We start from the raw sequence: 27,785 nt of genomic DNA on the forward strand, positions 1-27,785 counted from the left end.
TTTTAACATCCAATACAAATTTTGCAATTCATACCTCTAGGTCCCTCATAATTGTGGCAATTATTTCCTTTCACCCGTTTCTCGTTCATCTCTTGTTTTGGCTGATTCTCTGAGGCTACATCCCTATTGTTATTTACTATGGCTGGCTTTCTATGCAGTCTCAAACACATCTCAAACCAGGCTATGCAAAAGTCACATCCAATCGATTACAGCACCGCCGATGACGCAGTTGGATTCGATATATGATTTTATGTTCCTTTTGCTATTTGTCAGTGATGGGTGATGATAGATGGACCCATAAGCCGCTACTCCAGGTCAAGGATGAAACGGTACATCCGAACCGAGGGAAGTATGCCTTCTTAGTTGTGGTTTGCGGTTTGTGGAAACAATAGCCGGGATAAGAGAGCATCGGCCGGATTAATTGGACCCTAGAAAGGATCATTCAGCTATGATCAAGGGCCAAATTGCCTCAGGGTACGATGTGGTGTCAAGGTCGTGCATGAGCTCACGGGTGGAGTTCTTCGGCAGACACAGCAGTTCCAAGTGCGATGCAGAGATAGGCGCTGTTGCTTTTTGGCCACGCGGGGGCAATCGATGTCAGCTCGTTGCAACCTGCGCCATACCGGATGGGGCTAGCGCGGCCCAACACAGGCCAGGCCCCACCGCCCTGGGTGGCGTTGGGCCAGTGTGGCTTGCCAGTCTCAAGCTGTGGCTGGAACACCAGACAGTGCGATTTCCACTTTCGGCGCTATCGATTCTCCCTAGTCCGCTCCGCTCCAGTGCGTTTCCAGCTCCGATCGAGCACTGTGCGTTGGATTTGTCGTGACGCTTCGGCCAGAGTTGCTTCTTTGCTATGCACTGCTCCCAAGTTGCTTCTTTGGCTATGGCTTTGTTTCCGACCCAAAACAAACCATTGGATGCTCCACTCCAATGTTTGCGCGGTGGCCCCTACGTGCCTGCGTGTCGGGATCTTCTATTTCCTCCTTAGTTTACCTTCTCCTTGTCTATATTCTATTTTATATTTAAAGGTGCCGCAGGCTCCATCATGTCCTTGTTAATGGGAACCTAATCACGAATAAGGCGAGGAATCAATGAACATCACTGGCTTCGATCAATCACATGTTGGCATTTGCTCTACCCTCCGGGGACCCTACTCCTATTATGTCTGACCCTCGTGTGTGCTCTCTTCTTTGTCTTATACCCAAACCATTGGGACTAGTTTATAAGGTTGCTGACTTCGCCTGCTAGTCAATGATGCTCGAGCTATAAGGGTCACCGAATTAATGAATGATTTCCGAACTATACACATCAACATCGCCGGACTTAGAACGGAGCCTACCCCCAACGAACAATTCAGTGAAGGATATGTTGTAATGAACCAATGTCTTGCTGATGCGCAAACCCTCCTCAATTCGTCACTTGATATACCCGAAATCCAAGGCTCGTCTAACGAAGGTGAAAGTGTGACACTAGATCTCCAAAGGTAATGAATTCTGTAGCCTTAATTAGTAGGAGAACCACTTCCTATTCCTAATTACCGTTCAATTCTTTAGGTTAATCATCGATGCAAGTGCTCGCCGGTTCCAAGCTCACAAAATCTACCTCAGAATGGCTGCCGCAAGCCGATGGGTATTGCGCCGAACCCAAGTGCTTCAAGGACAAAAGATGAGCGCTCAGCATGTTAACGACTTACGAGCTGCGAGTGAAGCTCTTCATACTGTGAGATATTTCGCTTTTCGACAGCTTTCGTCTCACCAGCAAGCAAACCCTGAACTAACAGTAGCTACTGCTACTAGGAACTTGCAGATATTACTGACAACGCCGTGGTCAATGATTTACGATCAGCCGATATGCGTTCCGGCTACTGGCTCGGTGAAGACCCGTCATTAAGTACCATTCAAAGCTGGATTCGTTCGCAAAACTAGCCCGTTTGAACTTGCTCTGCCCTACTATCGGGATCCCAGAGCCTCTGCTGTGATGTCATCGACTTCTCACGATTGTTTCTTGCTCGTTTCCTTCGGTGACTGGAACGGAAGGAAAAAATCCCAAAAGCTCCCAATTTTTTGAGTTGCTGCTCTATACCCTCGCTCGACTTTTTATATTCACTTGCATAATGTCCTCGGCACGACCGCACTTTCGCGTTCATGGATTTGCTTCCCACTACGCCATTATTTTCTGGATATTTTTTGGCGCATTGCATACCTACATACCCGGATGGATTTACGTCGTGATAGTTATATTTACGAAGCTGCTCATGACTACATGTATACTCTAATCTGACCGTCACGACGAATAGTATAATTCTTGGGACGGTGGGAGAGTGGTGAGACGCGTTAGGAGAAATGCTGGACCTTTCTCATATTACGTTTTTTGCTTTCTTTTTCTAGATAGATTTGGTCTATCCTTTTACTCCTTTTGCCGCTTTTTTCTTATGAGTGTTTTAATGGATCATTCTTTTTTCTTCTTCTTGCTCTGGAGCATTATTTCCTTCTTGTATTTGTCTTCTGGGATTGGGACAGGATCCATGGGTTTACCTTGCGTCAATCTTCCATTTTGGCGGATTAGATATGATTAACAACTTCATTTTCGGCTACGCATTTTTGGTATGCCTTTTTCTCTTCTTTTCTTGTCCTATTTCGTTCTGGTCTAACCCGGGTGGCGAGGATCCAAAAACTTGTTTCTTTCCTTTGATTTTATTTGGGTCATTTAGCGCGGAGATCTTTCTATATCGGTCCTTTTTTTTTTTTTTTTTTTTTTTTTTTTTTTTTCTCCTCCTTCTCAAACTTCTCGTTTTATTAACTGCTGGACGGGATGAAGAAGATAGTTTGATAGAATTGATCCTAATTTTCGTTAATTGGTTTTATTTACTTGACCCACAGGTGACTACATTTGGCCGATCAGCGTCTGAAGGCCCAAAACAATTTCAGAGTCCAAAAAGTCAGGCAAGTAGCCAATCAATTGACTTTCCGGGCGCTTCCTCGGTTCACATTCTTAGCTGGAGAGGAATAGGGAATTCGCAAGCGAAAACCTTCACGAAATGATTAGGTATATTTATGGGGTCGTGTATATCTTCGCCACAGCTGCACGATGCGCTAAAATTGATCGGACCTTACTGACAACATTACTAATTAGTTGCGATTCCGGTTGATGTTAATGTTGCCACAAGCTATGGTCAGGGCGTTTCGGGGCCACTTGGAGAGCTCAAAGCTACGGATTACGTTCGTCCTGTTCATTTTTCCCCTTCAAGCTGTTCTTGTTTTCATTTTCGCCCTCGCACTTATATGATCAAAGCCACCTACAGTTCAGGCAGAGTCTGCTGGTCCGTTTACAATGATGCAATACAGCAATTGCTTGAAACTGAAGAGCTTCGTTCTCAGTAGTAGCTAAGACTACTGCATACACATTGCTTGACATTAGGCGCGGCATTGGGTTTGTTGAGTTGGATCTGGTTACCGAAACCAAAATCACTGATGCTCTTGATACCCTCAGCGTCTCCGGATCAAATCTATCAGAACCAATATTGATTAACCCGAGCTATCTCGTATTAGTATCATAGCCAATCAAACTAGCAATGCATTTCACAGAATCCGACCATTGGCACCGAAGTCAAGTACACATTCATGGAGGAAGTTGAGCACTGAGAGTATTATGTTCCTGAACATTGTGTATGTTATCGCTCATAAACTTGAGTCCAGCGGGTCTGCCGCAAACTGGCTGGCACAAGATAGAAAGCAACGTCGGCTTGTTGGTCTCAAGATCTCCACAGCAGAATTGGCTAGATGAACCCAGGATGAGACGCAGATTCTTTCACAGCTAGCTAAGGCTAAATCTAGCCCCTCTAAAAAGGACACTTCTTTCACATTGACCAGGCCCAAATCGCACTCATCATATCTCAATCTTTTCTTCTCTCAGCTGCTTGAACCATCACTTCACAACTTATACTCAATCTGTAATTTATGCATTTACAAGGTGTGTTATTCATGGTGATATATTCAACAAGTCAAAATCCCATCTCATAATATAGCATATTTATACCCTTCTTCACTAAAAGCAATGCTTTTCCTTGGGCTGAGAGTCCCCTCAGAAATTCAATTCCCCCCTCAAACTCAAGCTCAAACTTCTGTTACAAGCATCAGGTTGGATGAACTGTCTTTGCCACACATGATAGCATGAGGATCTGCACAATATGCACACCCATGCATGTGATGGAGCTTATCCATATGTGCAGTTTGCGAAATCGTCCCAGCTGAAGGTAAAAGTATAAAATCGGAACTCATCGCCAAGATCGCTTGGGTGGGCTCTTTTCCACCCCTTGCAGCATCATTGCGACTACTTCATAGCCAATTACGCCATTCGGTCTAGAGGTAGTAGTAGATGGATTTAAGATGATGGGAGGTTGATTCAACTCATGCTTAACGTTAAAAAAAGAAGTCAATCGTTGAAGAGCTACTAGCTTGTTCAGCTAGCTTAGGGGTTTGAAATCATAAAGATCATCTAAATATCAAATGAGAAACTGGTACTCAACTTTCTATCCACGGCATGCTGTCAGGCTTCTGGCCCATATGTAGCTAGTAGCTATTTACTATTATATTAGCTGGTTGTGGGCCGGGGATACAAGTGCATAGAAAAAATTCAGATTCCTCGGCTAACAATCGGCGAGAGCGACGCTAAGAAAAAATCATTATTCCTATTGAAGTCTAGCGCTCTTACCTTAAAAAAAATTGGACATGCCAAGCTTTTTTCAGATCCATGGATAGGATTGGCTATTAAACTGGCTAAGCCACATGTGGTCCGTGCCGAAATCAATACGTGAAAACAAAGTTGTGGCTATGTGGCGGTGCACTCTATCTGTGACGAATGTCCTGGTGCATTTTGATGGGAGTATCAATAGGGATAGTGACAAATATTGATCATTGAGGCTGGGAAATTCCTCTTTCCCGCTGCTTGTTCAGGTAAGCCATTTCCCAGGCTCGACCGTTTCGGGGAGAATGGGGCAGGGCAAAGGTAAGTAGTCAGAGTTATCTTCAGACCAATTCATCCCACATCACATTGGAGGCAGTACCTAATGAAAGGCATATTCATGGCTTTGTTTGATCTTCTCCTGAGGCTGAGGGTGGGAAGATTTTAGATCTTCGGCCCTGGCTTCCTCCCAACATTGGGGACGGGATGAAGAGGTTCGATGATAGACACGATCTAACCAACTTCGGGCGTCGTTGAACCAGCCTCCCGTTGCACTGATGTGACCACTGTGCAATTGCCCAATCTAAATGTTGAGGAGCGGGCATTTCCCAGGTTTGCATTTTTGAGAGGCATGGGTCGCACGTGGGAAAAGTACGCTATCGGCTATTACTGCCTGTGACATCAGCCGGATACCAAGCAAATGGGCACTAGGAGGTAGGAGGGAGGTTAAACGTAATGCAATATATCCCGGCAATACGGGGATTGGAACGGTGGGAAATGGGTGGCGCTTAGATGCTTCCCCGGTATTCATTGATTTTTATGTCCTCTCACCGATGAAATCCGAGGTTCTACTGGCGCTGATATGGTTTTATTTGCCGCTCGCTACAAATATAGAAGAGATAGACATGACTATCCCAAGAATTCGCCTCCCAATTATTTCCAGAGTGAAGTCGTCAGCGTCATGGGATGTTGCCGATCTTCAGATCATATTATAAATGCGAATTATCAATATCCTGAGTCGAGGCGTGCGTAGATTGCTTCTCAGTTTGGTATCCTGCATGGGGTAGAGTTACGCAGAGCGCTCACTTTTCTCATATGACGCCATGAATATGGACCAAGGACAGAGGCACAACTTGTTTCCGAAGGTGACGGTTTAGCCATTTGCAGCTTGCTATATTTAGGCGTTGGAAGCGACTTTATCTTCATTGATCTACCTCAAGCTCCTGTCAACGGCTCGAGTAATAGAAGCGCAATGCTTCACTAGAAGCCCTACAGCCGTAATATATATTTGGCCTTGAGCCAGAGACCAAACTGCAACCATTGAGGGGATAGCCGGGATACCGGAGGTAGCTAGCCACCTATATGCATCTAGGCAGTCGGCAGGACACAAAATATTGCCGGGCGTCGGATTTGGGTTTCAGATGAAAGCCGTTTCCATCTAGAGTCGCAAGTTCACGAGTCCATTTGGGAGATAGCACATTTCGTAGATGCGGTCCTCCTGCTCGACTGATACCGGTTACCTGTCCACACGCAATAGTTGTTAAGGTGGTAGGCGCTAGAGTGGTGCATTGCAAACCATTGGCTGAGAAGCCGATATAACGAGCTGGTGGACAATGGTTTTAACGCACCAATGGAAATGGTGCTGTAGGAATGAAATTTGAGGCAAGCAACTCTGCTCCGTTTGATATTAGAAGAATGTTTACCTTACCATTGGAATGATAAGAGAATATCACGTAAAAGTAAAATAAGAAGGTATATCATAAAATATCATTTGCATAGTTTTTGTTTTTGTTCTCAAGAGATCCTTGAGTTTTCTGTGTGTTGTTTTGAATCTGCTATGCAGTGCTCCATTATTTTGCTATGGTGTATCTATGCATAACGCAGAAACTTTCATGACAAGAAGAACCCATCCCAAGCAAAAAGAAAAACTCCCATTTAGAATCCTGGAAGGTTGATCGATTAGTCAATTTCCCCTGACAATGTGATGATCCCTTATGATTAAAAGAGTCACCCTGTGGGGTTATACGTACTCAAAGGGGTGAAGAACCATCTGTTCTTTCCACTGGTGTACCGTTCCTCCAAAGACTTCTTGACGACTTTCTTAGCCTCCTCCCGTTGCGACACCTCCTTGAATGTATCATTTGTGATAGCACCCTTGAGTCCCTCGAGCTCGAGCGTGTAGCGGGTGGGCATGAGATGGTTGTAGTTGATGGTCTTGATGAACGGCTTGACCTTGCTTCGCTTCGCGACCTTCTTAGCTCCCATCCGGCGGGTCACTTTCGAGGGATATCGCTCAATACCGGCAACGAGGGCGTAGGGGAATGGGTGGGCTTTTGTGCCGGCATCGTATGGCTGAATGATTACGACCTGAAAATGGCGGAAAGACGATGAAATTGTCAGTTTGTGGTTGACCGGGATATTATTGGATGAGCGCATCCTTTATCTCTGCGATTTGATATCCGTATAAAAACACGCAGTCTTGCCCGCGATTCTCCTTCATTATTTTTTTCAAATTCCCGCCAAATAGTCCCACAGCAGCTATATCCTTAAAGCACCAAGGTGAGAGAATTTCTTCGTACCTTCTTGCCGGCATAACGTCCTCGTGTGATGATGGCCACACGGCCCACTTTCATGACTGTTTTCGCATTGTCAGCAAAAAAAAAAAAGATACCTCCTAAACCATGGCAGACGGAGCAAACGTACACTTCATTTTTCAAAAGTCCTGGCGGTCGTGAGCGAGGTCGACGGGTGGTGTTGGTGTGCTGAGTCGGTAGTCTGTCGTGATCCTCCGCTCTCTTTTTTCTCGAGGTTGAGCGGGAGGAGGAATTTGTGTGCTCGGAGCTGATTGGCCCGCTTACCGACCAAAGACACCTAACCGTGTACGGCAAGTTTCCCCATTGGGAAGGTTTATATCACGTGAACAAACTCACATCGTTGCTTGTGTCTTGGCACTGCAGCTGGCTTGGTGTCCCGGTAACCTTGGAATTTGTTTGTTTACATTGGCAGCCGCCAAGCACTGGCCTATATCAAACTATATCCCTCCACAGTGTCGCTGCTTCACCTACACAAACAACCACCCGCCCTCTACCCATGACTTCTGCCTCACCTTTTTTGAATTATTTGCCTGTTCCTGCTTATTTCTCGTTTGCACACTGCTTGTTTATTGTTTATGTACTGTTTTTCTCTTTACGAAACCTCTCCCATCTAACTCAAGACACCCCTGACTACTACTTCTTCTGTACGCTGCAACAATGCTCTTTGTGGCATAAAACAACCGCTACACCTGTTCACACAATAGAGATAAACGTGTGCTCTCTCGATTTTAAAGAAAAAACTGGATTTCGGCGTTATTGTTTACAACAAGACGAATTGATTATGAAACAAATTGATATGGAACCGCCTCGCGATCGAGAGCTTGTTTTGAAGGACCGGCACTCTTTCTCAGAGATGTCCAACCGGCCAGCTATCCCAATGTACGTTATCATATATCGACATGTTTATTCCATTGTATATACCTCAAACTGAAGAAAGGAGCTAATTTCATTTCGTTTTGCGGAACCATAGGTGGGATAGTGCAGACCCAGAACGAGCTCCGCCTCCACTTCCCTTAAACCCAGGCCCGGGTAGTCCCACAACCCGGCCAAATGCTTCCGCATCTATACAGGCAGTTGCCGCTGCATTATCAGAGAGAAGCAATGAAAATGTTCCAAGCTCTTACACAGTTAATCCCATGCCACTGAAGTCATCGCCAGAGAAGTCCCTGGTCAAAGGACAATTCCATAAGCGCATACAATCACTTCAGCCAGCAACGAACAGCCGCGAGCTTACAACATATACAGAACGGCGCTCCCCTGATCGAAACCCCAGGGCAAGTCCATTTGATGCTGACGGGGGACGAACGCGAGAGAAAAGCCCCACTCGAGTAAAGACACCCACTTCCGCCGGGAAGGACCCTTCCAATTTTCGAGCGTCCAGCCGTTATCTCTCTAAACCTATCCTTGGAGAGAACACTCCCCCTTCTGCTACAATGCTTGCCTTGCAGAATATGCATCTCCCAATTGAGATAGAATCTCCTACCAGGGGCGCTAGCAACAACACTTCACCGCAACAGCCTCAAGATTTGGGTTCATTATCTGCCCAAATTTCGAGTTTAACCTCTATCGCAACGGCCTTGCAGCAAGAAATGGCACAGTTGAGCAGGCGCAGTAAAGATAATGCCACCGATCTAGTCAGTCTCAAAGCTGCGACAAATGCGCGGGATGAAGATATACGCCGAAGCCTCAAGGACCTGGCAACAAACCTAACTGGCAAGTTACTGGAGAACGAGACTTCCAGGTCTACCGCCTCATACATCCATTCCGGTTCGAGCGGATTTATGCTTGATAGCAAGGCCCATGATGCGACGTCTCCCTGCTCGAGGAAAAGCTACACAATCCCTCGGATGCAAAGCCCTAGTAGCTTCGCAGCCGCTATAGAAAGGGAGTTAGCTGCCTCCCCTTCTATTTCGACGGATGGCTCTGCAAGCATCGCTTTGCTGGAGAAGGTCTTGCGCGAGATGGCCACAAAAGAGGGTCAGGAGAAGTTGCTAAAGCTGATGGACGAAGTAAAATCTAGACCCAGCGGAGGCCAGAATTCTGACAACGCCATGTCCCAAATGCTAGAAGAGATCCTCAATCTAGTCAAACAAAACTCCAACAACCACGCTCTTGTCCGTGCAAGGCATGTTCCTGACAGTCAAAATTCCCCATCCCTGGAGCTTGGTTATGAAACACCACGGTCAGGGCCGTTGAGCCGTAACGCAGAGACAGAGACCCCTATCCAAAACCAAAACCAGAGCTTGGAAAATGGCTCCCCGACCCAAGCCACTGATGCTCTTTCCGAAGAGATCCTGACCATCCTGAAAAAGGTCAAAAGCAGTGTTGCCGACGGTGGTGGTTTGACCAACGAGGTCAAGGCGCTCGTACGAGAACTACGTGGCGAGGTTTTGGGGATGGGAAGGGAGATCGCGCGGAAGTTAGAGGAAGCCGACGCGGGAAGGGCATCGGAGCAGGAAATACCACCAGGTGCCAGGGCAGAGGAAGTCGCACACATTGTAAATGGTGCTCTAGCCGACCTGAGGGTACATATGGAACAGATTATAAGTGACACTCAACGCCAGTTATCTTCGAGAATACCTCGCGTGGTCGACGGCCAAGAAGTGTATATGGCTGTAAAGAAAGCGCTCGAAGACCACCCTCTACCGGAGCCTGCTCCTCCCCAGATAACCGGATCAGTCTTGGAACGGGAAGAAATCCTCGAAGCCGTCCGGGAGGCTTGGGAGACGTACAAACCTGAGATTGAACTTCAAAACTTTGGCCTTGAGAGGGATGAAATTTTAGAATGTTTGACTGAAGGCTTGAAAGCATACCAGCCCCCGAAAGAGCCAGCTGAGCCAGACATCACCTACAGCGAAGTTCTTGAAGCTGTCCAACAGGGTTTGGAAAACTTTACGCTGCCGCTTATGGAGCCTGATGGAGCCATAACACGGGAGGAAATAACCGCAACAATAAGAGATTGCTTGGAAAGTTTTGAGTGGCCAGTTCCCCCTGCCGTGCTGGATAGAGAAGCTGCTATCAACCGCGATGATGTCTTAAATGCTGTCAAAGAGGGATTAGCTACGCGAGACAATTTTTCTAAAGAGATTGAATTCAACCGGGACGATATCACAGAAGCCGTAAAGGCCGGGATCGATGAGGTTTCTGGGCTGTTGCACAACAACGTCAGCGATCAGTTCTTGGACCAGCTGCATTCCTTGCTAGGTGAGATGAAGGATGAATTTAAACAGTATTCTGCCACCAACGGAAGGGATACGGAACAGGTGCTGGATGCTATCAAGGACGGACTCGAGGCTCTTAGAGGCGAAATCGAATCCTATGTAGATCGTGCTTCAGATGTGACCGGGAAAGATGAGATTATCCATACTGTTAAGGATGGATTCCACTTGTTGCAATCGGACCTTGAAAAGTCCATTGCCGAAGCTGCTCGAGTATCTGATGGGGGCCATTCTAATACAGTCGAACTACTCGATGCGATGGAAAAAGAGTTTGAACATCTCCGGCAAACAATGAGCAACCTGCTGATTCGAAACAGCGTTTCAAGTGAGAAGGACGAAATTCTGGACGCTATTCGCGACATTGCAGAAGGTGATAGGTCAAAGGATAACGGCTCAGAAATTTCCCAAATGGTTAAAGAGGAGTTTGAGCATCTGCGCGAAACCTTGACTCTCATGATTATGAAGCCGAATTCTTCCCTTGAAAGGGATGAGCTGGTGTCCATTCTCCGGGAGAGCTTTGAGGCAATTCAGGACGAGAATAGCAGGAGGAAAGACGGAAATGAGAGCGTTATTTCCAACACTGGGGAACTCCTTGACGCCTTCCACGACGGAATTGATATCCTCCGCTCAGATTTGGAAAAGATTATGAATAGACCAGCGGATACCAGTGAGGAGTTTCTCGATTCGCTAAGAGATGGCTTAGCTGGCGTTAGGGCTGAAATTGAACAGCTCCGCCATGACCAGAAAGAAGCCGAAGAGACCCAGACCATACGCGGGCAAGAGGTTATGCTTGCGAGTGAATCCTCAATCGGAAGTGATATTGAAAGTTTGAAAGTTCTCGTTACGCAGCTCCAGATCAAAGTCGAAGCGATTGAACCTCGGCCAGCGGACTCGGAAAATGAAGCCAACATTGTGAAAAAAGATGACCTCATCGATGTCCTTAACTCGATTAAAGAAGTACAAGAACTTGTGGTTGAAGTTGCCAGTCGTGAACCGCCCGCCGCCGTGGTGGACGAAAATGCCGCTAAAAAGGAAGATACTGACGCAATCGAAACTCTGCTCGTAAACATGAAAGCGAAGGTCGACGAACTGGCAGAGACAGGTGGCTCGCATGGGATGACGACAGAGCGAGCAGATGCGTTGGAAGCACTCACAAAGGAGACCAAGGACATCTTGGATGGTTTCGCTGCTCACGTGGAGACACACGGTGCGTCGAAATCAGAACTGGAGAATCTTGAAACCATCGTAAAGGATATCTGGGTTGCTGTGGAAGAGATGAAAACGAACTCTGCGCCGCCTGAAGACGCCTCCGAGAAGGTCCTCAAAGAGGATGTCCGCACCCTGGAGGCTATGCTACTTGGAATCAAATCCCAACTTGAGGACTTTGTTCTTCCAGATATAGAAACTCTTCCGACAAAAGACGACATTGGTGCCGTTTACCACATGGTAACTGAGTTCAAGGAAAAGGTGGAGGTGGAAAACGACCTCACGGCTCAGGCGTTTGAGTCCCGAAAGATCGAACACGGTGGACTGGCGGAAAAAATTGACGAAGCTAAGCAGCTAATCATTGACTTGAAAGATGAACTCAAGAGCAAACTTACTAATAGCGAGGAAGGACTTGTCGACATGAAGACAATTCTGGAGGCATTAAGTGATTCGTCAGAGTCATTCGCTACCGCTGAAAGCCTCAAGGAACTTAGTGACCTCATCACTCGCGAATTCGACCGCTCCCATGGTGATCGCGAGGCTGAGAAGATGGAAACGGCTGAAAGAGAGACTGCTATGTCGACGAAACAAGAAGAAGCCCGCGCAGCCATCGTATTGGACCTTGGGACGAAAATCGACGAGAAGTTTTCCGAACTTTTGTCTAAGTATGAGGACGCACAGATGCTGGTGGATTCGAAATTCACGGCTATCGAGGAGCGAGATGTCCAAAGTCTGGATACCTTGACAAGCACCAAAAACATCGCGGAAGATCTCAAGCTCGTTATCGGTGGTATGGGAGATAGCGTAACCCAGGCTTGTGAGAGGATGAGCGACGATGCAAAGACCTTTTTCGATCGTGTCGATCAATCCTTCTCGAAGGTGGATGACCTCCGCGCCGACGTCCAGTCGCAGCACGACCATCTCAAAGGAGAGTTTGCACGGGCGCTTGAAGCAACAGATCGACTGGAAAGTCAACTCGCGAACTCACATCCTGAAATCCTTAGCACTATCAATGATATATTGTCCATTGTCGGCCAACACTATGAACACTCGCAGAAGACTAGCGAGGAACTTAAATTAAATGTCTCAGCAATCCCATCAGCCATTCCTCCTTTATTACCAGCTCTTCCCCCACCACCTCCTCCACCAGAACCTCGGGAGATTGTCGTGCCCGAAAAGTACGACGACACAGAATTGCAGGGCAAATTAAATTCTCTCCTTGACCATGCCTCTAGTGATAAATCGATGTCCCAGATTGAAAAGCTTGACAAAATCCAAGATCAGATTACGTCTGCGGCCAATGAGCTGCGTGAAATGATGCTGGCCCAATCAGCCTTGTTGATCCAAGATTGCGAGAGAAAGAATAAGGAGGCTGAAGAAGTGGCCATCGCACTCGAGAAGAGGCTGGCACAGAAAGAGAGGGTAGAGGCAGATGTTGTCGAGCTGAATGAAGAAAAGGAGTCCCTTTTCCTTATGGTCCAGGCACTGAAAGAAGAGAAGGAAATGCTTGGTAAACAGAACATGAAGCTCCATAAAGAGGTGGCAGGGCTGGAAACTGCGTTGCGCATCCGGAGAGAAGAGATGCAGCTCATGGAGGAGCGCGCAGAGGGATTGGAACGGAGAATTGTCGAAGGTGTTCTTGATCATGCCAGAAGCCTCCTCATCAGTCGACCTGGTAGCACTCAAGCTATGAATCTGAAGCGCGTTCCCAGCTCAGCCAGCACCGTGACGCGCGGAAGTGTTGCAAGCGCCACAAATCCGAGTAGCGTTCTCACCAGTGGCGTCGGCATGGCTCTCAAGCGGCGACGGAACCCTTTGAAAACAAACGCGGGATCCACAGCGCCATCGAACACAAAGCAGGAGAGAAGAATTCTCAGCCTCAGCAACGTCACTGGCAATCAAAAGTCAATGGATCGGCAAATGCTCCCTGCGGCAAGGGGTCGATTAACCAACCTGAAGCGAAGTCATTCAGTCAAGTCAAGCTATCCCATACGTAAACCTTCGTGGGATAGTCGAGGCTTCACCGCCAACAAAGAAAATGAAGTGGTCAAGGAGGAAGACGAGGAATGTGGCGATGATGAAAGCGATACTGGAACAGAAAGGAGAACTAGCTACACTGGAACTTGCACGGATAGCATGTCCTATGCGACTGGTAGTACACTCTCAACTACAGATCGCCAGTCGAGTTACAGCAGCTCCACCAACGGTTTGGTGGCTGCAGAGCCGGGAACTTGGGTTGAAGAGAGTGAAAGTGGAAGCGAAGACGACCAAAGCCTAGGTGAAGACGGTGATGGCCTCCGAGGGTTAGGCACCAAGAGCGTCGCAAGCACAGAACCTCTAGAATCGCAACCCCGTGACGATGAAAGTTCCGTGGACCCCGGTGGCATGGTAGTCTATGCACAGGCTAGTGACAGTGGCCTGGGAACGGATTTGCCTAGTGTGGTCAACGAAAAGGAGTTTGAGTTTCGCCAGGAATCGATTTATGGCGAGTGTGATTGATAGGCAAAACATAAGTATTTTGCCCATCCTCTCTTTTATTTAACGGTTATTATGGCGTTTTCTTTTCTTGTTCTTCCTTTTGTCTGAATCTCTCTTTTTCAAGCTTTTTCTTTTTCTTTCTCTTTTGGGTTTTGCAAGTCTGATAGCGTTCAGTTACGTGGAAATTGTGGATATGAACGTCGCCTACCTACAGGTGACTATGTTTTGTGACGAATTGATGGACAATTAACAAATGGTGGGAGTTTTCTTTTGCCTTGGGTTTCATTTTCTTGCTTTTATTTTCCCTCTTCCCCTGCTTTCCCCTGTTTTTCGGTTGACATGTTTCATTCCCTAGCGTAGACGATTATTACTAGTTTTAGGACGACATTCTGATTGTTGTTACATAAGCATGCGAACTAGGTTAGGTATGTATTCAGGTTTTTTTTGATACTTCATCAACCGTATAACATAATCTCTGCCCACACTTTGCATAACAACTTTGGAAATAGCATTCCCAAGTCCAAAGTTGTAGCTTTCTGTGGATTTAACTGGTAGTTCAATCAAGGTTTTCGGGAAATCATGTGATTCAGAGTAAGCTAACCTAAATAATCCTAGCGGGGTGTCCAACGTGCTAATAATGTCTTCCCCAACATTCTGGATGTCTTGGCAGGCTGTCAGCTGTTTTGGGTAAAGCGCACGCGGCCGAGGCGTGGCGGTAAAGATACGCTGACTTGCCGGAACACGAGACTGGTATGGTATACCAATAATGCCGAACATCAGCCATTGACCATCAGACACCGGCATCAGACCTCAGCCTCCACACGACCAGGCAGCATGCCTTGAATTTAACTGTGCTCTTTTCTGTCTCTGTCCGTTCTGCCTCGATGGATATCTAATATTGTCCTTCCTTTGAACAGGAGATTACCACCTCACGGCTGCCTCCCAACAGGTGCTTCACCCGCACGTCCTACTGCCTATACGAGACAACAAAGGGGGAGAACGAGTGTATGTGTAGGAGAAATCAAAGCAGGCCACCATGCTGGATCCTATCCCACCACCACCACAATGGTTGCAAGATGCCTTCCGGCCTGTTGCAGAGAAGTTGGGCCTCCATGCCATGACCCTTCACATCCATGAGGTCATCTTCTTTTTCGTCTTCTACCAGCTCATCCAGTCTGTGGTGTCACCCATTCTCTCGAACGCCCTGTTCCCCAAATTCTACCCTCACTTCAACCGTCGAACGAAGCTGAACTGGGATGTTCATGTCGTCTCTCTCATACAAAGCTCTCTTATTAACGCTGTCGCACTTTGGGTTATGTATGCCGACAAGGAGCGCCAGGCGATGACCGCGTCTGAGAGGGTTTGGGGCTATTCTGGTACTTGCGGTCTGATACAGGCTATGGCAGTGGGGTATTTTATTTGGGATCTAATTGTTAGCACGCGGTATATTGGTGTGTTTGGTATTGGGCTTTGGTTTCATGCCGTCAGTGCGTTGTGGGTGTATAGCTTGGGATTCGTAAGTTGGCTTCTTTCTTCTATAGGTCCCCGAGCTTCGAGATGCCAATTGTTCTGGTTGGGTACCTCATAATTCGATAGCCCGATCCCTTCGTATTAATGCTATTTTCAACTAATCACTGTCACTTCGTTTCTTCATATTTAGCGGCCTTTCGTAAACTACTACGCACCAACCTTCATCCTTTATGAGCTCTCTAGCCCATTCCTCAATTTCCACTGGTTTTTCGACAAAGTCAACATGACAGGCAGTAAGGCGCAATGGTACAATGGGATGGCATTGCTGTCGGTTTTCTTCTGCTGTCGCCTTGCCTGGGGCACATGGCAGTCCTTCCGGGTCTTCGTCGACATCTTCACAGTTTATTCACAAGCCCGTGGTAACTCTACCTGGAACCCACCGGATGGACATGTATCAGCAGGTGCAGAAGTTTCCAAATTCGCAGATACGACAATGGCTTATGGCATCCCCCTCTGGCTTGTTATAACATACCTTAGCAGCAACCTCACCCTCAACTCCTTAAATTTCTTCTGGTTCGGGAAAATGATTGAGACTGTCATGAAGCGATTTAGGGTACCTGCGCCCGGCGCTGAGACAAAGGTGAAAGCGGAGGAACAAATTGCCAAGATCAAGAGGGAAATCTCAGATAACAGTGACGCCGTGCTGGAAGCGGCTGCGAAGCTTGAAGAACAAGAGAGACTCTTCAACAATGGAGGTATGCTTGAGTATTCCGATGGGGAGAAGATGACAGTACGAGCCTCAACTGCGACTGCACCTGCTCCTTCGGCCAGGAGGCGGAAAGCATAGACTGGTTTCTCAAGCATACCCATCTCTAAAACAGAGATTTATTCACGCCCGCCCGCCTCCACCCGTTTTCTTTTAGCTCACTCGTTCCTCTCACTTTTGGCCTACCTACGGTAGCTACCAGTCATACTGATGCTGCTATATTCTACTGATGTTCCTGTTATTTTCTTTTATAATGAATGAGGCCCACCACCCAGTTTCACATAGATTCTTTTTTCCCATTCGCGTTCAAACTTGTGCCTCTTTCCCCTTTCGTTCCGGAGCATGAATGAACCAAGGTGGTACAGTTATGGAAAGACTAGTTCTCATGACTTTATTTGTCTTTGATTACTCATTTTTAGTATATGTCCATGCTTACGGGTTATCCATTTCAGCTTTGGTCCAAGCGAGTATCTCTCTATTTATTTATCTCTTTTTCTTTCTTTCTTTCTTTGTCTATACCAGATTTCTATCTAACCAAGTTGATCCCTACTATCATTACACTGCGGAGTATTTTAATTAGAATCAGTTGCATTAAGATATACACCTACGAATATTTGAAGCTGTAAATGGCATATCAGTACTCGTACCAACAGTTTCAGGAGAAAATGAATGAAGTCTTCACTTCCTTATAAGCGACTCATAGGTAAGTATACAGCTAAAAGCTACATAGGATAGGGGAATAAAAGAACTTGGTACAAGTTTAAACCAGCTTCCTCCCAGAAAGCCAACGAGCGCCTCACAGTCACAAGCATGGAAAAATGAGATTAGAACTATGTGTAAGCCTCAAACTCCCACCCCGACAATGCATCATGAAAAATAGTCGCTAGCGAAAGGCCGATATCAAAGAACTTTACGCAGCACCACTGACAACCACCGGTAAGCCACTTGCTCCTAGCATCCTTGCCTTCGCCGGACCATGGAAGGAGTGACTGAAGGTAGTGCATGCGGGATCTTCAAGGAGCATGTCCAGATCCTCTGAATCGGGGGGTAGGCGGAAACCATTGCCAGCCTTAGGGTATAACCGGTGATCTTCTATGTAGATATATTCTTCGTCGTCGTCGTCGTCGCTGGATAGGTCGTTGTTCTTTGAGGGTAAGAAAGTTTCCTCTGTGATGGAGGGGAGATCAGTGATGGTAGGTTGTACGTATTGGTGGCCCGCGACGGTTGATTGAGGGGTTGTTAGGGAATTTTGGGTAGCGAGTGTTGAAACCGAGGTGGTGGACCTGCCGGATACCAGTGGTGGTTTTTCACTCATGCTCGACTGTATTGTTGGTACTTGTGCGGTTGGTTGGAGTAAGGTAGATGATGGTAAGTCTGGGAGGTTTTCAGGGAAGATGGGTAACTCAGGCGTAGAGTTGGAAATATCTAGGAGAATGTTAACGAGGTGAGAGTGGGAAAGACTGCATAAATATCCTCGTTTCTGTTCTAGGGAGAACTGTGCACCACCAACTTTGGTCTCTGAAGGTAGAGTAGGTAGATAATTGGAAGTATCTATCCTATTGATAGAGGCTTGTTGGGCGTTGGACGTGGCCGACATCTCGTCTGACGAAGCGTCAGCAGGAGGCCGACACTCTTTGCAGAACCACTTCAGCTCTTTCACGGTAATCACCTCCTTCTCAATCGGAGGGTCATGGCAAAACTGGTGCCAGGGGCGATTGCAGTCATCGCAAAACACAATCACATTAGCAGCAGGGCTATGGCCTCTCTCGCAACGTTTGCATACTACATTCATTTCTTTGCCCTTGCGATAGACTCTCCTCCGCTTCCGTGCTGGTGACGAAGATGACACATCGGCGCCCGTGGGTGATCCTGATCCTGTAGCAGCTAGCGCGGGATAAAACACTGTTGGTCGATGAATTTGCCGACCTGACTTGGTTTGTGTAGTGACCGAGGCAGCTTCATCGCAAGACTCATCGAAGCTAGAATCACCAGCTCTAATTACCCCGTCGTCATCGTCCATACTATTGTTCCTCCCCGTTCTGCGCCTTTTGGATCCCTTCTGGCCACTTTTGCGACGACGTATTGTTGTCGTCGTCGTCCTCTGCGGTTTCGATCCGGATGTTGGAGTGGCAAAGGGGGTACCAGGACGTGGAGCAATTTTCCGCAGGTGCGTACTTTTGGCACCAGCTGGATTGGACGCTGTTGGGGTAACATTGTCGTTAGATTTTCGGGAATTGTGAATACCAATCTGGCTTGGTGTAGCAGGTGGTTGGGGTTGCTGTTGAAACATGATATCCGTAGAAGACAATGTCTCATTCGGCTGATCTGAGTCGGATTGGAGCATCCATCCATCTTTTGCACATTCCTTCTCATCATTTTCACCGTTTTCTAGAGGTTTAGAAACAACCAGCCCAGCGCTCAATCCACTGGGGATGGAACATGTAGTCTCCCCGACGCTATTGATGCTGTTCATAACGGTGCTGGCGCTGTCGCTCGCACGGATTTGTGGATTTGTCCAACTACTATTTGCACGGGCTAAAAGCTCCGCAGTTGCAGCGGAAAGTTTGGGGATGCCGGGAGAATCTCCTACAGAAGAATCTGGCGTGCCAAATGCCTCAGAAGAAACCTGAGAAGCAGTCGTGGAAATTGATACAGGTGTAGATGTGGACGCTCCGATTCCCTGAAGCGAAGGTAGATCTGGTTGAGGGTGGACGGACGGAATGGGCTGGGATTGGTCCGGCGACGCCATGGCGATAATAGCAACATGAGAAGCTATACTGGATATGATCTTACTAATATATCTTGAAAAATGCAATGGAAGACTCTTTTCTACCTATAACTATATTATTCTCTCCTTTACAATTTGCAGATAGAGGGAATTTCGCATGTTGGTGATTACTACGCCTAGAACAAGAGCCAAGGATGGGATGGCCACATCGGAGACTACACGTCAGCTGACCCCTCGCGTAGGTCAGCTGACCCCACACAAATCTTGTAGCGTCCGCCCCAGTGGCGTTGCCGTAGCGACCGCTCCGCCTACACGTGATCTCATATGTAATATATATATAGCTAGCTCTTCTCACATGAATACAACAGATTAACCATTCCACAGGTTATAGCCCAGATAGCACATTTTTACAAAGAATTACATTATTTTTATTTTTAATTTTTATTCTTACTTTTGTTTAAAAACACCTGTGTAAGCATTGAATGTGTTCATCTTAAATAGAAGAATTCTTTTATTACATTTATATTACATATTTCAAGTATATCTGCTTAATTAGTAATTGAAATAGCAGAACTCTATAATATAATATAATACATTTTTTTTTCAATTTCTCTATTCAACTCTTCTTTAACTAATGAGTGATTTGTCTACATTACAGAGTAATAGAAGAAGAACTTTATATTTATATTTTTATACTTAGATATCTATTAATAAAGAATCAGAGAAAATAGATACTATATAATATATAAAAGTTACAGAAGAGATTATGAAGTTATCTGTAAATAGCAGAGTAAATCATGAATTAGATAATAGTACTTCAAGCTTATAAGTAATATATATAGAAGTATGATATAGAAGTATTATATCTAGAATAAGTTTAAATAATATAATATTAATAATATTTAATAATTTTATAGTATTCTGTTGTAAGAGGTCTACACTGAATAGATTGGTATTATATTAATAGATCTTATTTAACAAAGATAAAAATGTTAGAGAAGAAAAGAAAGAGAAAAGTATGAGAAATCAGTGATTGAGATGAATATTTATACACATATGTGATGATGTACGCGGTGAAGCTTCAGAGTGGAAGAATATATGCATGTTTATAGTAGCTGAGAATTGGCAATTGAGAATGACTGAGAATCAGAGTGTATACATTTGAGAATGAAGTGATTGAAATCTGTGAAGTGTAACAGAATAGTTTATATAATTGATTAAGTGCAGTCTGTCATATTAGCTCTCTCTTTTCAGAAGCAGTTCTCATCAGTCAAGAACTGCTGTTATAAATAATATAGAACTCAGAGTTCAGATCAGTTGATTATAGCTGACTTATTTCACAAGATATTATCAGCTGCAGCTGTGAAATCTCTTATTAAGAATATTCTCAATCTCTCACTCAAGCTTATTATCTTCTTCTATAATGTCTGATAACTGTCAGTCAGAAATCAGCTGAGAAGAGAACAGATCAGTGATAATATAGCAGAGTAAGCTTGTATGAAATACATTATAAATCTCTGATAATATATTAAGATAATAGTTATAACTATCTAGAACTTCTATCACTTTATATCTGATATAATGATAATCTAGTATATGAAATGAATATATAATTTATATATTCTTAAGATTCAATTATATTAGATCTTCTATCTTATATTATTCTGCAGAGTCTTAGTAAACATTGATTCAGTTCTCTTAATCTTGTTTCATAGTTATTATAAAGATCTCTGCTCAATTATAAATATCTCAGAGCTTTATTACTATATTATCAGTGATCTAAATTGAACTATAGAGATTCAGTATGAACTGTGTAATCTTTAGAAGATTCAACACTTTTATATGATATCTATGTATAAGAAAGAACAGACTTATATCTGTTAAAATAGTATCTTAACTGTTAATAGTAATCTCTGTGTATAGAAGAAGATCATATCAATTATCTTATAAGTAATTATAGAACTTATAAAGATAATTCTTTACAGTCTGAATTATCTGTTCTGATATATTATCAGTCTCAGAGTAATAGACAGTTGATAGATAGTATATAATCTTAAGAACTTGACAGATTCTAGTTCAGAGAGTGCTTATAAACTGACAGTTTTAATCTGATACTATAAATCTCAGTAATTCATATATCTGATAGAACAGACTCTGTAGAAAAGCTTCAGTGACTTATTCAGTATTTATCTTATTACAAGATTTCAATATTACATCTTTACTTAATCAGTTCATAATAATTAGAATGTTTCTATAACTCTTACTCTTAGATAGATTAATAGTAAAGTTAATTACTATATCTTATCAGATTCTATTAAAAATATTAAGTGATTTCAGTAGATCTTTTCTACAGTACTTTTATAAGATAATAGAAGAATAGTAATTACAGTTTCAGATAAAGTATCTGATACTGTTTAATATCTCAGATTAATAGAACTCTTAGAAGATTATTCTATATAGTTATTTATAATCTGAATAGTCAGTTATATATGAATTATACATCTCTTGCATTATCTGAGTGTGTAAGAGTTCAGAGTGAGAGACTCAGTATCATTCACAGAATCATAGAGTGTTATTATCATTAATTGAACATTCTAAGATGTCAGTTCTTATATATAATTCTGAGAGAAATCAGAGTGCTTCTTATTATACTGCTTCAGTAAGTACTTAGAGAAGTTCATCAGTTTGAGCTGTTATATACTATAGCTTATCTAATGTAGATTCAGAAGAAGTTAAGATATCAGTGACAGTTCTAGTCAGAGAAGTATATATAGTGCTGTGAGCTGTTTTATCTTGATTAACTAGTATCTTTGAATTCAAGAGTCAGTGCTCTTGATTCATTCAGTGAGTATCTGTTACATTGAATAATATATTCTGCTCTTATTATAAGAGAGTATCTGTCATTGAGTTCTGACTGTCAGAACAGTAGTGTATTATAAAATGAAAGTAACTTAAGAACTCAGATTATCATATCTATCATTTAGTAAGTTTATAGATAGTTATAAAGTATTTAAGATTCTTATAATTTATAACTATCTCAAATTCAGAGATACTTTGAAGTTCAGAGTCTCATTCTTCTAAATAGTATATAATTATAAGAAGTTTCTTATCATAGATCTCATAATTGTATTCAGTGAGACTCAGTTTCTTAGATATAAAGATATATAATTATAGAATATCTTTATTATCATATTACAATATCACTTCTTCTATTATATAGTCAGAGAAATCAGCTTCAATAACTGTCTTATAATCAGAATTAAATATTATCAGTAGAGAGATATTAATAAACATCTTCTTTATCTGTATAAATACAGCTTTGATGTCTGCTGATTATTGAAATACTGAGTCTTTCTTAGTGAGATCTGTAAGTGATCTTGTGATATCTGAGAAGTTTTATATAAATCACTGATAGAAGTTAGTAAATTTGATGAAGCTTTATACATCTTTCATAGTATATGAAGCTTCTTATTCAAGAATGATAAAGACTTTCTCAGAATTCATTCAAATTCTCTTATCAGCTTCTATAATAAAACTCAGATACTTGATACTCTTGACTTCAAAATCACACTTATTAATATCTATTAATAGTTCTGCTTCTTATAGCTGTTATAATATCTTTCACACATATTCTTGATATTCTTTTCTGAATTCATCAGTGAAGATGAGAATATCATCTAGATAAGTAGATACAAACTTATTAAGAAAATCTCAGAGTACTCAGTTAATATACTTCTGAAATGTACTGAGAATATTAGTCAGTTCAAAGAGTGTGATTATTTATTCAAAGAGATTATAATATGTTCAGAATACTGTAAGTTATTTATCTTCTTCAGTAATACAAATCTTATAAAATGTGATAATAATATCTAGTTTTATAAACTATTAAGCTCATCTGATCTGTGCTAAAGTTTTATTGATAAGAGATAAGAGATATTAATCTTTCTTTATCAATCTATTCAGATCTCAGTAGTTCACACAGAATCAGAGTTCTTTATCTGATTTCTTTGCAAAGAGAATAGAGGCTGTGATGAAAGAGTTACTAATATGTATAAATTCTTTATTCAACAGATTATTGAGTGTCTTTCAAAGAAGAAGGAGTTTATCTTGAGATATATTATAAAGAGAGTCTCATAGCAGTTTGAGATTCTTATTATTCTTTTTCTCTAACTTGATACTATGATTCACTTCAGAATCTCATAAGAGAGATATATTTATAATATTATCTTGTTAAAAGATATCTAGATATTCATAATATTATTGAGAGAGTTTTGTATGAGAATCTGTTATTATAATATGAAATAACTTTTCTAGAGCCTTTTTAATATTGATCAGACTGATGAAATAGATTGATATATAATTCTGCTATCAGTGAACTTGTCAGTGACTCTGTCAGTGATTTTGATAATAACTTCTTTTTCAGAGTATTTTGTATATGTTGACAGAGATCTGTATCAGATTCATAATCTTATAAATATCATCTTCATGAACTCTATCATTGTTAGGGAATATCAAGCTTCTGTTTCAAGTATTCAATAAGATGCCTTGTTCAGATAGTCAGACAAGTTCTAACATAAGATTGTAATTAAGATTATCAACTTTATATATATAGACATCTTCATATTAATGTTCTCTCACATCTATAGTTAGCTTTATTATATAACAGATACAAATGTTCTTTGAATCATTAAATTCTGTGAGAAGTTGAGATTTTAATAGAGAAATACACTGAAGGTTATAATATCTTACAACTAAAGATTTTATCATTATATAGTAGTATAGACTGCTGTCTATCATGGCTTTCATATTATATATGTTATTAATCACAGTAGATACAAGAATTACATTTATTATCATCTTCTCTTCAAATTGTTGTCATCTGATCTCTTCAAGCTTCTGTTTACAAATTTGAACAGAAGCTAATCTTTTCTCTATTTTACTGAGATATTCTTATAGTTATCTTCTGAATCTTTCTTCACTGCAATGTAATTAGTATGAACAGGCACTGATCTTTCTCTCAAGTGTGAAGATACATAGATTAATCAGTAGTTGAAAGTAATATGTTCTGATCAGTTACAGTTGATACACACTTCATATTAATATTGATTGATGACTTCTTCAGAAGTGATCTCAGAAACTTGAAAGCCTGTTTAAATAATAAAAACTCTTGCTTATGTATAGACATTTGAATCTATTCAGTTCATGACATCTGCATCATTGCTGTTACTTCTCTTCAGCACAGGTGTATAAGTGACTGAGATGTAATGTCTTCTATCACTGTTCTGTATACTCTTAAGCTTGATGAGACAGTCATTCAATGTTCAGAGCTGTGTGCAGAAGTCTTCATAAGTCTGGTCTTTGTCTACACTTACAAGAATCTGTAAGAGTTCAAAAGTCAATGTCTTCTTGAGCATGCTAATCTTTATTCAATTCTCTCAAGATTGATCACCTGCTTCTAGAATCTTGATGTTGAAGTCAGGGATAAATGTTGTAAGAGAAGTGTTTCTCTATCAGACACTCTGTAATCAATCTAATACTTTCTATTACATGGCAGTGTCTCAGAACAGAATATCAAGATGTTTCATGATATTGTCAGGCATTCTCAACGCTGATTCACATGCTTATCAGCTATTTGTTATTGTTGTAATTTCAACATTGCTCGGAGTCACTGTGACATCGCATCTATGCTCGCGTTCGAGAGTTTCATATTATTGTTAGACATGGTTATATCGATCATCAGATGTGTGATATCTGTGAAAGTGTAATTGTATTCTCATACATCTGAGTGTCAGAACTCTTGAGTCTTTCACTGACATTCTTTTGTAAGATCTTATTCTCTTTGTAAGATCTTGTTGCAGGGTCAGAGTGACTGATAAGCAAGCTTCTATCTGAGAACTCAGTGTTCACTTAACTATTTAACTGTTTCTCTATTTCTTATACATTGTTACACATTTGAATATCTCTCAATGAATAATCATTTCTAATGAGAAGACAATGTGTGAATAATTGTTTTCTAATAAGAAGACAATAAACATTTTTATAGTGTAAGAGGCCTACACTGAATAGATTGATATTATATTGATAGGTCTTATTTAACAAAGATAAAAATATTAGAGAAGGAAAGAAAGAGAAAGTGCAAGAATCAGTGATTGAGATGGATATTTATACATGTATGTGATGGCATACACAGTGGAGCTTTGAGGTGGAAGAATATACACGCGTTTATAGCGGCCGAGGATCAGTGATTGAGAATGGCTGAGAATCGGAGTGTATGTGTTCGAGAATGAAGTGGTTGAAATCTGTGGAGTGTAACGAAATAGTCTATATGATTGATCGGGCGCAGCCCGCCACATCTGTAATAGAATGAGTGTATATCAGATTGTCATCTCTGCAGACTGCAGCAGATGATTTCAAATCTGAAATTCATAAATATTAAAAGAATGTTTAAAAAGTTATAAATATTAAAGCTGTAATTATATTTAATAGTAATAACTATAAGATCTGATGTATAGAAATTCTTATAGATACTAAAGTTATTAACAGATCTGATATTCTTATAAAAAATCAACAAGTCTGCTCAGAAGACATCAGTCAAGACATATTAAGTACTGAAAAATAAAGCATTTATATTAAAGTACTGTATTACTATATGTTACAGTTCTTATTAGAGTCTGTATATATAATTATTGAAACTCTTAAGTCAAATAACATAGCTATATTATAAGAAAGAATTAAAGTTGAATATACTGTCTCACTTACAGAGAAATATATAAATATTATGAAAGAATTGATTATCTTACATATCAAAGATAATAATTATCTAGTATTTCAGAGAAGATTTCATTATCTAGTTACATATTATAAGAAATTAATAAATAACTTGAAGAACTTCTATTATAATCTCTTTCTTATTAATCTGAAGAAGTATTAAAAATCTTTTATTAAGATATATTTAGATAATTTTTATACATCTGATCAGAACTTTATATACAATATTGATATTAATAATTTTATAACGCAGTTGATAAACTGTATAAGTAAGTTCAGAAACAAACATTCTAAGTCTTAGTAAGTTAATATAGTTATTATAACTTTTACTACATCATCTATATAAAGTTTCAAATGTGAGATATGCAGTTTAAGATAATATTAAAAAAACATTTATTAATATCTGCATTCAGAACTTACTAATGAACAGTGATATAAGTTAAATAAGAAATATATTATTATATCTGAGAAGAATAATAGTAATAATACCAGCAGACATAGTAAGTGAAAGAATAAAAAGAAGAATACAGATAATAAGAAGAAAGAATTCTCTGATCTTATAATCTATCAACCTGCAGCTATTAATGTAGCAATCGCATTTTCAGCAACTATTGATATAACAAGCAAGTCTTGATTTCTTGACACATGTGTAAGTTTTCACATAACAGATAAAAAAAAGTCTCTCATACAGTGAAAGATATATAATGATAATATAAAGATTTATATACTGAACAGAGGTTACAGTTATATTAAAGAGATCAGTGATCTTCTTCTAAAATCTGAAAAGAGAGATATCACTGGCTGTAATATTTATTATATTCTTAATCTCACAGTCAATCTATTACCATTCATCAGATTGAAGAATCGGAGTTTTTAATATAAGCTTTCAAGCTTGAATACTCTGTTCTATTTCATTATTAAAGTATTAAATAAAGTGATTTTCACTGCAATTCATACATCTCAGAACTTAATTTATAAAATAGTTAAGAGAATATTAGAAGTTGATATAATCATCATATACCTTATAAGTCTAAAGCAGTCTATTTCACAGTGAAATTATATATGTATGATAATAACTATACTAAAGCTATAATCACTATTAATGACAATAATCTTATCACTAATCAATCTCAATCTCAATCTTGAGAATCATCTATAACTCTGAAAATACTTGCAGAGTAACACATTAATCTGAGATATACACACAGAAGCTATTATAGTATTAATAAAGAATTCACTATATAGCATCTATATCAAAGACATCAAGATCAATTTCTTTCACAACACCTGTATTAAAGAAAGTATGATATGTAAATACTTAATCACTTTCATGCTACAGACTGTACAGTTAATGAAGTGAATTCATATCAATCTTGCAGATAACAGGTAAATATTAAGTGAGTCTACAGATTACTCTGTTGAATTGTGACAGAGTAATAAATATTACATATTAATCACAGATGATATGATCAGATATAGATGAATCTATTTCTTATACATCAAGAATCAAGCTTATAATTACTATATATACTGAGTTCAATTCATGAAGAACTTAGGTTTTACTGCATCAGTATATATCAGAACTGATGTTAATAATATATTCAGATTTATAAAGATTACAGTATTATTCATTAATTATAAAACAGTATAAGAATTAACTACTTCTTAATCATCATATCAAGATGATGTATCTGAGTGTGAAATACATACAATTATAACATACATCAGAGCAGTTCTCATTAGTAAGAAGATTCTGAAGAAATTTTGAATGAATATTCTGAAAACAGTTGTTTCAATTATAAATAATACACTCACATCTACAGTTCTATATAATGAGAAGTATTGATCTGCAGTTATAGATAATAATAGTAAAGAGA

The 27,785-nt window shown here is 41.2% G+C and overlaps 5 protein-coding genes across 5 annotated transcripts; 3 read left to right on the forward strand and 2 right to left on the reverse strand.

Moving 5' to 3' along the window:
* Positions 1–448: 448 nt before the first annotated feature.
* On the forward strand, positions 449–1,925 carry BDBG_17360 (uncharacterized protein; the record flags this gene model as incomplete). Its single annotated transcript, XM_002623421.2, has 4 exons — positions 449–806; positions 1,249–1,483; positions 1,554–1,719; positions 1,797–1,925. The coding sequence occupies 4 exons, from the start codon at positions 449–451 to the stop codon at positions 1,923–1,925; spliced, it is 888 nt and encodes a 295-aa protein (XP_002623467.2).
* A 1,729-nt stretch (positions 1,926–3,654) lies between these two features.
* On the reverse strand, positions 3,655–7,505 carry BDBG_06316 (60S ribosomal protein L27). The gene is made up of 4 exons (XM_002623422.2): positions 7,384–7,505; positions 7,260–7,315; positions 6,711–7,047; positions 3,655–6,623 (listed from the first exon to the last, which is right to left on the reverse strand). The coding sequence occupies exons 1-4, from the start codon at positions 7,388–7,390 to the stop codon at positions 6,616–6,618; spliced, it is 408 nt and encodes a 135-aa protein (XP_002623468.1). The 5' UTR covers positions 7,391–7,505; the 3' UTR covers positions 3,655–6,615.
* Positions 7,506–7,653: 148 nt separating this feature from the next.
* Positions 7,654–14,870, forward strand: BDBG_06317 (uncharacterized protein). Its single transcript, XM_002623423.2, has 3 exons — positions 7,654–8,153; positions 8,245–14,767; positions 14,847–14,870. Exons 1-2 carry the CDS (start codon positions 7,771–7,773, stop codon positions 14,195–14,197), a joined length of 6,336 nt encoding a protein of 2,111 aa, XP_002623469.2. The 5' UTR covers positions 7,654–7,770; the 3' UTR covers positions 14,198–14,767; positions 14,847–14,870.
* Positions 14,579–17,265, forward strand: BDBG_06318 (DUF887 domain-containing protein). Its single transcript, XM_002623424.2, has 3 exons — positions 14,579–14,601; positions 14,792–15,692; positions 15,837–17,265. The coding sequence occupies exons 2-3, from the start codon at positions 15,213–15,215 to the stop codon at positions 16,491–16,493; spliced, it is 1,137 nt and encodes a 378-aa protein (XP_002623470.1). The 5' UTR covers positions 14,579–14,601; positions 14,792–15,212; the 3' UTR covers positions 16,494–17,265.
* Positions 16,789–19,297, reverse strand: BDBG_06319 (PHD finger domain-containing protein). Its single transcript, XM_002623425.2, has one exon. The coding sequence runs from the start codon at positions 19,159–19,161 to the stop codon at positions 17,323–17,325; it is 1,839 nt and encodes a 612-aa protein (XP_002623471.1). The 5' UTR covers positions 19,162–19,297; the 3' UTR covers positions 16,789–17,322.
* Between the last annotated feature and the right edge of the window lie 8,488 nt (positions 19,298–27,785).

This window comes from Blastomyces gilchristii, assembly GCF_000003855.2.
Source record: "Blastomyces gilchristii SLH14081 genomic scaffold supercont1.13, whole genome shotgun sequence".
Taxonomy (NCBI): Eukaryota; Fungi; Ascomycota; class Eurotiomycetes; order Onygenales; family Ajellomycetaceae; genus Blastomyces; species Blastomyces gilchristii.

What these genes read in the sequence shown, in the direction of transcription:
- BDBG_06316 (XM_002623422.2), bottom strand. An exon ending in GACGTTATGCCGGCAAGAAG is followed by an intron (nt 7,048 to 7,259) that starts GTACGAAGAAAT and finishes CGCCATTTTCAG; the next exon opens with GTCGTAATCATTCAGCCATA.
- BDBG_06317 (XM_002623423.2), top strand. Translation starts at nt 7,771, where the DNA reads ATGACTTCTGCCTCACCTTTTTTGAATTATTTGCCTGTTCCTGCTTAT. An exon ending in AACCGGCCAGCTATCCCAAT is followed by an intron (nt 8,154 to 8,244) that starts GTACGTTATCAT and finishes GCGGAACCATAG; the next exon opens with GTGGGATAGTGCAGACCCAG.
- BDBG_06318 (XM_002623424.2), top strand. Translation starts at nt 15,213, where the DNA reads ATGCTGGATCCTATCCCACCACCACCACAATGGTTGCAAGATGCCTTC. An exon ending in GGGTGTATAGCTTGGGATTC is followed by an intron (nt 15,693 to 15,836) that starts GTAAGTTGGCTT and finishes CTTCATATTTAG; the next exon opens with CGGCCTTTCGTAAACTACTA.
- BDBG_06319 (XM_002623425.2), bottom strand. Translation starts at nt 19,161, where the DNA reads ATGGCGTCGCCGGACCAATCCCAGCCCATTCCGTCCGTCCACCCTCAA.